Source organism: Muntiacus reevesi, chromosome 17, assembly GCF_963930625.1.
Source record: "Muntiacus reevesi chromosome 17, mMunRee1.1, whole genome shotgun sequence".
Taxonomy (NCBI): domain Eukaryota; kingdom Metazoa; phylum Chordata; class Mammalia; order Artiodactyla; family Cervidae; genus Muntiacus; species Muntiacus reevesi.
Genome location: NC_089265.1, coordinates 21,402,726 through 21,411,892, shown reverse-complemented (window position 1 = coordinate 21,411,892; position 9,167 = coordinate 21,402,726). Strand labels below are relative to the sequence as shown.

General features: G+C 47.3%; 1 protein-coding gene across 1 annotated transcript; it reads right to left on the bottom strand.

Annotated features, from left to right (window-relative positions):
• Positions 1-1,687: 1,687 nt before the first annotated feature.
• On the bottom strand, positions 1,688-2,257 carry LOC136148494 (interferon alpha-1-like). Its single transcript, XM_065908070.1, has one exon. The coding sequence runs from the start codon at positions 2,255-2,257 to the stop codon at positions 1,688-1,690; it is 570 nt and encodes a 189-aa protein (XP_065764142.1).
• Between the last annotated feature and the right edge of the window lie 6,910 nt (positions 2,258-9,167).

Genomic DNA, 9,167 nt, shown 5'->3' with positions numbered 1-9,167 from the left:
GGCTGAATCATATCAATGTATGACAAAACCCACTGAAAAATAAAAAAGAAAAAAAAAAAGTAAATCCAACCTTGAACACTGATATGAGTTGTCTATATATCAAATCCATGAAATCCCTTCACAAGCAAAGTATTTCAAAAAGGGAAAATACTGCAGAGCAAAAAAAAGAAAAAGAAAAAAATTCACCTTCTACTTTAGGTCCCCCTCTAGTGTCTCCTCCAATTCAGACAGCAAATATCTGAAACCCATGTTCTATATATTATCATTACCTTCTCTTCTTCATCCTTTCATCTTACCCACTATGGTTTCTGCTGATTAATTCGACCAAGCAAGCTCTCACTAAAGGGTCAGTGTCATCTCTTTTCCCAAGTAGGAGGCACTTTCCATCTACCTGTTCATGAATGCATTGCCTCTTAAGTGGTTGCAGCCTTTGCATCTGTCTTCTCACCATTCTCTCTTGTCCTGTTAACTTACGGCTACTCTGTCTCTGCTTCCTTTGTGACATTTCCTCCTGTTTAAGGTTAAGGTCCTGGAACTCAGTTTTAAGTCCTTTTCTCCTTCTGTACTCTCCTTCCATTTGATCACTTCTTCTGTTCCATGCTTTACACTCCACAGATTTGCTTGTCAATTGCCATCTCCAAATGCAATGGACATGTGCACTGAAATGTCTCTTTGTCTAGTGCTGTGCTGTGCTAATTCTCTTCAGTCGTGTCCGACTCTTTGAGCCCCTGTGGCTGTCACCCACCAGGCTCCTCTGTCCTTGAAATTCCCCAGGCAAGAATGCTGTCGTGGGTTACCATTTCCTTCTCCAGGGATCTTCCAGACCAAGGGATTGAACCCATGCCTCCTGTGGCTCCTGCATTGCAGGCAGAGTTTTTACTGTGGAGCCATGGGGGAAGCCCACTAGTCTAGCAGTTAACTTTTATTTTTATGTCCTCACATAGTTTGATCCACCTTCTACTGAGAGAATTCCATTTTTCTCCCTTTTGTTTTTGCATTCAACCTAACTGATATTTTCTACAACTAATTAATACTATTTTTAGAATAATAAACAGATTATTATGAATTAACTGATTATTGTTTCTAGGTTATTTTCCTTAAAAAAAAAAAGTCAGAATTACAAAAAGGATTGGATTAGGTATGTTCACCTTTAAGTCCTGAAGGCAACAAACACCCTGGCTAAAGGAAGTGTATTTTTACTTCTAACCTGCAAGTTGTAAAAAGGGGTCCAGAAATTGTAAAATGCATTCTTTAATCAAGTTGCACATTCAGGCTTGGTGGTTTGTTTTTTTTTAAAGAAAATGCAAGTAAAGGAGGTTTTTATAGGAAGAATTTAATGAGTGAAGAAAAATAATAAACTGCATACAGAGTATATATATTTTTCTCTTAATGACAACATATGCATGCACATAATATATGCACAAAAATAATTTAAATCTTTATAAATAAATAAATAAATAAATGTCCAAGTAGATAAATAAATGGATACATCAGCTGGGGCATCTGTGAAGGACTACTCCCTATAGAGTAGAACATGATGTTACTTAATATCCCTGAAATCATGTGACAACCTGATTCATTTCAGGGCAGGATGACAGCAGAAATGAGAGTCCTCCACTTGGCCGCGAAGGAAGCATGTGGTCTTGTTGGTCTGTGAGGATCATTTCCGTGTTGAACCAGGTGTCTGTCAGTCCTTCCTCCTGAATCTCTCCTGCAAGTTTGTTGAGGAAGAGAAGGCTCTCATGACTTCTGCTCTGACAACCTCCCAGGCACAAGGGCTGTGTCCCTTCTCTTGCAGATAGAGAGTGACTCTGTGGAAGTATTTCCTCAGAGCCAGGCTGGAGTCCCCCTTGAGCAGGGGAGCCCCTTGCAGCCCCTGCTCCTGCCTCAGACAGGCTTGCAGGTCAGTGAGCTGCTGGTCCAGTGCAGTGCGGAGCTTGTCCAGGAGGCTCTGGTCCCACACAGCGGCCGAGCCTTGAGTGCTGAAGAGCTGGAAGGTGTGCTGGGTCACCTCGTGGAGCACAGAGATGACTTGAGCCCTCTGCAGCTGGCTGCCACCCAACGCCTCCTGGGGGAAGGCAAAGTCATTTCTGTCCTGCAGGCAGGAGGAAGGGGAGACCCTCCTCAGTTGTCGCAGGAGCGTCAGGACCCTCCTGTTGGCCAGGCTGTGGGTGTGAGGCAGGTGGCAGCCCAGAGAGCAGATGGAGTTGCAGCTGAGCAGCAGCAGGGCCAGGAGTAAGGAGCAGGCTGGGGCCATCGGGGACCTTGCGGATGCTGCTGGCCTGGGAGGTGGGTGACTCTGTGAGCCTGCTCTCTAGGTTCCCTGAAGACCTTCCTTCAGGCTTGTGCCTTAAATAGGAGCCCATGGTTTCCATTTTCTGAAAGTTCCCTCTTACTTTCTACTTTTGCTTTTGATTTTCATTTTGCAGTCTCCAAATGTGTTCTGACAGCATTTCTCAACAGTTAATTTTTTTCATTATTGCCTCCCTTTCCCCCCATCCACAGAGTGTTTTGAGATATTTTTTCTAATTTGCCCACACCATGAAATTTTGATATCACAGATATACTGTGTATCTATTTTTATACTCCATGTATATCCTTATACATAGAGAATAGCAGTGCACCACTTTCTCTTTTTATTGAATACAGGGTTAAGAATGACATAGGGGATTTCCCTGGTGGTCTAGTAAGACTCCAGGCTCCCAGTGCAGAGGGCCCAGGTTTGATCCCTAGTCAGGAAACTAGATCCCACATGCTGCAGCTAACACCCAGCACAGCCAAATAAATTAATATTTTTCTTTTAAAAAAAGAATGACATCGGCACTTCCCTGTTCGTCTAGTGGCTAATAATCCACTTTACAATGCAAGGGACACAGGTTCGATCCCTCATCCAGGAAGATTCCCCATGCTGCAGGGAAACTAATCCCTAGAGTCACAACTCCTGAGCCCATAACTCCTGAGTTCTAGGGCCCATACTTTGCAACAGGAAAAGCCACTGCAATGAGAAGCCCGTGTACCACCCCTAGAGAGTAGCCCTGCCTTATGCAAACTATAGAAAGCCTGAGTGTGGCAAAGAAGCCCAGCACAGCCAAAAATAAGCAAACAATAATAATAATATAATAAAAAGATAGGAGTCCTGCGGCTTTATTTTGAGGCCACAGCCTCTGCCATTTCCCCTTCTGACTGCAGGGAGAGGAAAGGAAGCAACTTGCCCTGGTACTCCAAGTGAAATTGCTGAAGGAATTATAATTTGCTTGTGCTCCCTGTATTAGTTGACTCCGAGCATAGAGCATGTTATGGTAAATATTGCTGAATTGCAAGTTATCATAAAATTTAGTAGCTTAAAACATTTTCTGCACACAATACAAACAATGTCCCTGTCACTATAGCTTTGAAATAACTTACTCCAAGATCAATCACCCTAAATAATTGTCTCAGCTCACAGATTCTGTAAGTCAGGGATTTATTTCCACAGGGCACAGAAGGAATGGCTTGTCCCTGTTTCACAATTTTTTAGGGCCTCAGATGCACAGATCACTGGGAAACTGGGGGTGACCTGGCAGTTGGTGGGTGCTTTCACTTATAGATTCGATGCTAATAAGCCTCATCTGGGACCTCAACTGGCCCTGGGCACAGATGCACCTCTCCATGACCGCTCCTGTGGTCTGGTTTTCCTGTGAGCAGGGTGCACTCACTGTAGTTGTACTTTTTACATGGGGAGCTTGAGCTCGAAAGTGAGTGGTCCAGTGAGCAAGCTATTATGACATAATCCATTGATTCTCAGTGAAGGGAATTTTGTCCCTGAGGGGATGTTGGCGACGTCTGGAGACATTTCCAGTCACTAAAACTGGTGATGAGGGCCAACACTGGCATCTAATAGATAGAGGTGAGGGATGCTGTTCAATGCCCTACAGTCCACAGAAGATAGACAGCACAACAAAGAGTGATCTGCTCTCAATGTCTGCAGTGCCAAGGTTGAGAAACCCTAACCTACCACTGGAATTCATAGAATGTGTTTCCAACAAATTACTCTGTAAACAGTGCACACGCTGTTTGCTTAGGCAATTCAACCTGGATGTTCTCTTCTTTCTTCATCTCCTGCTAGACCGGTCCCTGCAGACTTAGACCCCACTCACAGGAACATGAGTGCCCCACCTACTTTGGGGGGGCATTCTACTGCTTGGGCTAAAGCAGCTACACCTGCTACTTCACTAAAGGGTAGTATCAGCCCTGGTGTTGGTCATTAACTGAGGGGTTGTGAGGGATGGCCTGGTTCCTGGTTTCCTTGGTAACTGATGAGCCAGCCTGAGGTCAGCTCCCCTTGGAAAGGATCATCTCAGTCCTCCCCAGGCACTGAGTAGCAAGGATGGCTGTCCCATCCTGCCTGCCTTTTGCTGTTCACATTGAAGTTTCTTTGAGGCCCTTCTGCTAAGACAAGTAAGATCCCCAGTCCAATAAACCACTCGTGTCTCTGCCACCAACTCTGAGCTCTTTCCTCAGTCTCAGAGTGGGCAGTTCTAAGGCTTGAAGACATGGAGGATGCCACTCAACCACTGGTGAACCAGCCAAGAGGCCAAGGAAACTCTGGTAAGTGCTGAGATGTAGGGAAATAAAAATGTGAAACAGACTGGAAGGGTGTTGGGGAGGGGAGGGGTGCTAATTCCAAGGCGGCCCTCCACTAGCAGGGGGACCCTGAGGCCACTGTCCAGTAAGGTTTGTCTTTCTAGATCCTTCTACTGCTGATGTCCTCTTAACCTCAGAGTCTGTTTCCAGGTAAAAAGCAGCAGCCCTGAGCTCATGGTCTATCTGATTGGACAGGGAAGGCTGGTGAATGGAGGCAAAATGCAAGGACCTGGGTTTCATATCAGATACTTTGGGAGTTAACCTGGTTGGGTAATCAAGCAGACCCCCAACCCAACACCGCTAAACAGTTAATAGCCACAAGCTTTAGGGATATTTAACTGAGGACAGGCTTGTAAATTGGGCGTGGCCAGTTCCCCAGAAAGGTTTTGTCCAGGCCTCTGGCGAAGGTAGTATATACTAAGGATATCCTGGAACTTTGGGGCATTGGAAGGGGGCAGAGCAATGATTCAGTGTCATGGAACAACAGCTCTCTGCCGTCTGCATTGTCTTAGAAGCAGTGGAAGCCATAACCACAGGCTTCTATGAGGCATAGAGCAATGTGAAAAACCACTGATGGGGAATCTAGAACAGCTGTGTGGGATAAATGGGATTCCCAAAGTTCCCAGGCACTTTCCAGATCCTTGGGCTGCAACAGCATAGGAATGATATCATTTCCACAAGACTCCTGGGGAAGCAAAGTTTTATTCAAAGGGCATGTCCACAAAGGAGAAGGGGCAAGAAAAAGCCAGCTCCCTGAGTAGAGGGGGGCGAGTTGCATTTCTAACAAATGGGAGGGTTAGTCTCTGGTGACTGATAATGTCCAGAAATCATCACACTTCTTGGATCAGCAGCAGAAGGCCCATGGTAGCTATCAGGAATGGTGAGCTTCAGTGTGGGGAAAGCAGTGGTGAAAATTTTCTAAAAGAAAGCACAAGGACAGGTAAGGTTAAAGGTTACAGTGGATGGACCTTCTTGCCTTGCAAACTAGGTATACGCTTTAATGTAGCAGAGAGAAAGTTCTTTTATTTCTGGGAGACCACTGCCACCCAGGTCCCCAGACTAAGGACCCCAGGACCCCAAAACATTGTCTGGTCTTTTTTCAAAATGAATGTACTCTTGTCTTCCTATCTCACCATGGACATTGATAGTGACAAAGAATCCCACTTTACTGACCATGGAGCAACACGGAATCCCACTTTACTGACCATGGATTTCAGGAATGGCTGATGAGACCGGTAAGCACTGGTATTTCCACTTTTCCTTACAACCATGCTTCTACAGGGCTCGTCGGAAGGCTTATCACGTGGCACCTGCTGTGGGGACTGGGTGTGGACAGACCGTGTGGTACTGGAGCCAGGACAGAAAACACAGGCCTGGGTGGCATTATCTGAGAATGCTCTTAAGGCTTGTCTTTTGCTTACTGGTCAGGATCTCCCTGTATTGTCCTGCTGGATTTCCTCCCTGGCCTCAGGGCAGGGGATCAGCTGGAGCGCCGGGCAACAGGGGCCGCCTCTCTGCCAAGTGATTCTGCTGGCTGCTGTGCAGCAGGACGCTGTGGGAAATCAGCCTGTCTAATGCAGCCGTGTGGGGCCAGCAAAGAGTCTTACCTTCTTCCTGTCCTGGGTGCCCAGAGCCGAGCTTACTACGACACTTCTTAGCTGCTTTGCCCTGTATGACATTTGTGGTATTTGGTTGCTGGGCTGACCCAGCAATGTACTGACAGACTCTAAGGATGTCTAGGATGGGGCACCATTGTAAGGGTTGTACAAGGTTATGTAGGGGGTCGGGGTGTATGTTCATGCCCTCAAGATGCCTGTTCTCCTGCCCTTTCTACGTCCCCTGCTAGAGCATTTCTGCTGCACTTACACCCCACTCACAGGAACCTGCTTGCCCCTGTCCCGCCTAGTGGTTGTAGGGAGAAGCAGCTCCACCTGCTAGTTCCTGAAAGGGAAATCCCAATCCCAGTGATGGTCATGAACCTGAGGTGTTTTGAGGGAGTGGAACCTGCTGCTGGTTTCCTTGGTAAATGATGTGCCAACCTGAAGTCTGTTTCCCATAGAAATGCTAATCTCCATCTACCCCTGGGCACCAACAAGGATGCCTGGCCTTTCTTACCTGCTGTTTGCTGTTGACAGTTGGGTGTTCTTTGAGGACCTTTGGCTACAGATATGTAGCATCCTCAGTCCAATAAACCACTGTCTCTGCCACCAACCTTGGGCTGTTTCCTCAGTTTACAGATTAGGCTACACTAAGGCTTGCAGGCATGCCGGGTACAGCTCAACCACAGGTGAACCAGGCAAGAAGTCAAAGAAGTTTTGAGTGCTGAGATATATGGAAATAAAAATGGGAAAGAGACTGGGGTGGGGGGTAGGGAAAGTGGGGGGGGGCACTGGGCGGGGGCACTAATCTCAAGGTGGCCTTCCACTAGCATGAGGGACCCTGTGGCTGCTGTCCACCATGAGGCATGTCTTTCTCAATCCTTTTACTGGTGACACCCTGTTAACCTCAGTTTCTTTCCAGTTTAAAAGTAGCAGCCCTGTGCTCGAGGCCAATTTGACTGTGCTGTGATGGCTGGTGAATGCAGGCAAAATGCAAGGGCTGGGGTGTCCTGTCAAATACTTTGGGAGTAACCTAGTCAGGTAATTGATTGTACCAGCAACTTACCACCCCTAAACAGAGCCACAGGCTTTGGGGATAATAACTGAGGACAGGCTTGTGAATTGGGTGTGACTAGTTTCCTTCAAGGGTTTCACTGGAACCTGTTGTGAACACAACCTATTAAGAATACCATGGAGCTTCTGGGCCCAGCTCTGGAAGAGGACGGAGCAAGGACGCAGTGTGATGAAACAACAGCTCTCTGCTGTCTACAGTGCCTTAGAAGCAGTGGAAACCATAACCACAGGCTTCTATGAGTCGTCAAGCAATGGCAAAAATCACTTCTGGGGAACCTAGAACAGCTGTGAGCAATAAACAGGACTGCTTGTTCCTAAATCCTTGGGCAGCAAAATCATAGAAATGATACCACTTCCAGAAGACTCTTAGGCAAGCAAAGCTTTTTATTACAACAGAGGACTTGTGCCCAAGGGAGAAGGGGCGGAAAAAAAAAAAAAGAAAGAAAAAAACAAAAAAACCAAAGCAGGCTCCACGAGTAGAACAGCGAGTTGCCTGTTGAAGAAAAGAGAGAGTGTCTCATGAGCTGATAAGGATAGTAAGCACTGCTATTTCTACCTGACTTACAGCCTTGGTGCTGGCAGGCTAATTGGAAGTCTTATTATGTGGCATCTGTTGTGGGGACTGGGGGTGAACAGACTGTGTGGTACTGCAGGCCAAGGCAGGTAACACAGGCAGGGGTGACATTATCTGAGATGGTGTCAAGGCTTGTCTTCTGCTTACTGGTCAGAACGTCCCTGTATTGTTCTTCTGGATTTTCTCCCTGACTGAGGGTGGGGAATCAGCTGGAGGACTGGGTGACCATGGTGGCCTCACTGCAGAGTGTTCTGGCTGGGTGTGCAGCAGGACTGAATGGGAAATCAATTGGCTAATGCAGCTATGTGGGGCCAGCGAAGACCCTTGCCTTCTTCCTGTCCTGGGTGCCCAGGGCCTAGTTGACTATGACACTTCCTAGCTGCTCTCCTTTGTATTACATTTGTTGTATTTGGTTGCAGGGCACCTCTACACACTAGACTGATCCCATGGATGTCTCTGAAGAGGAACACCAGGATAATGAGTTGTGCAGGGTATGTACAGGGCAGAGTGTATGGTCAGGTCACTTCTCCATCCCCTACTAGACCCGTCCCTGCTACAGGTATACACCACTCAAGGACTATGCTTGCCCCTGCCCTACATAATGGTTCTTCTAGTGCTTAGGCCAAAAGGACTCCACTGCTAGTTCATTAAAGAGAAATACCAGCCCTGGTGATGGACATTAACCTGAGGGGTTGTAAGGGACTGGCCCCAGCTGCCGGTTTCTTTAGTAACCGATGAACCAATCTCAGGTCAGTTTTGCCTAGAAACACTAGTCTGTATCTGCGCCCCCCCCCCCCACCCCGCCACACCCCGCCACACCCCCAACTAGAGTAGCAAAGATGGCGGGTCTGTCTTGTTTGCTGTTCCCAGTTGGATGTGCTTGGAGGACCTTTGGCTTCAGACATGTAAGATCCCTAGTTCAATAAACCACTGACATCTCTGCCACTTACTCTGGGCTTTTTCCTCAACCTCTAGGCTGGGCAACTCTAAAGCTTACAGGCCTGCCGGGTGCAGCTCAACCACTGGTGAGCCAGCAAAGCAGCTCTGGTGAGTGCTGAGATGTACAGAAGTAAAAATGGGCAACAGACTAGGGTGGGGTTTCGGGAGAAAGGGTGGGGTTGCTAATCCCAAAGTGGCTCTACACTAGACGGGACCCTATGGCCACTGTCTACTGTGAGGCATGTCTTTCTAGACCCTTATACTGATGATATCCTGTTAACCTCAGTCTCTTTCTAGTTATAAAGTAGCCATCCTGCGCTCCTGGTCGATCTGACTGCTCGGGGATGGCTGGTGCATGC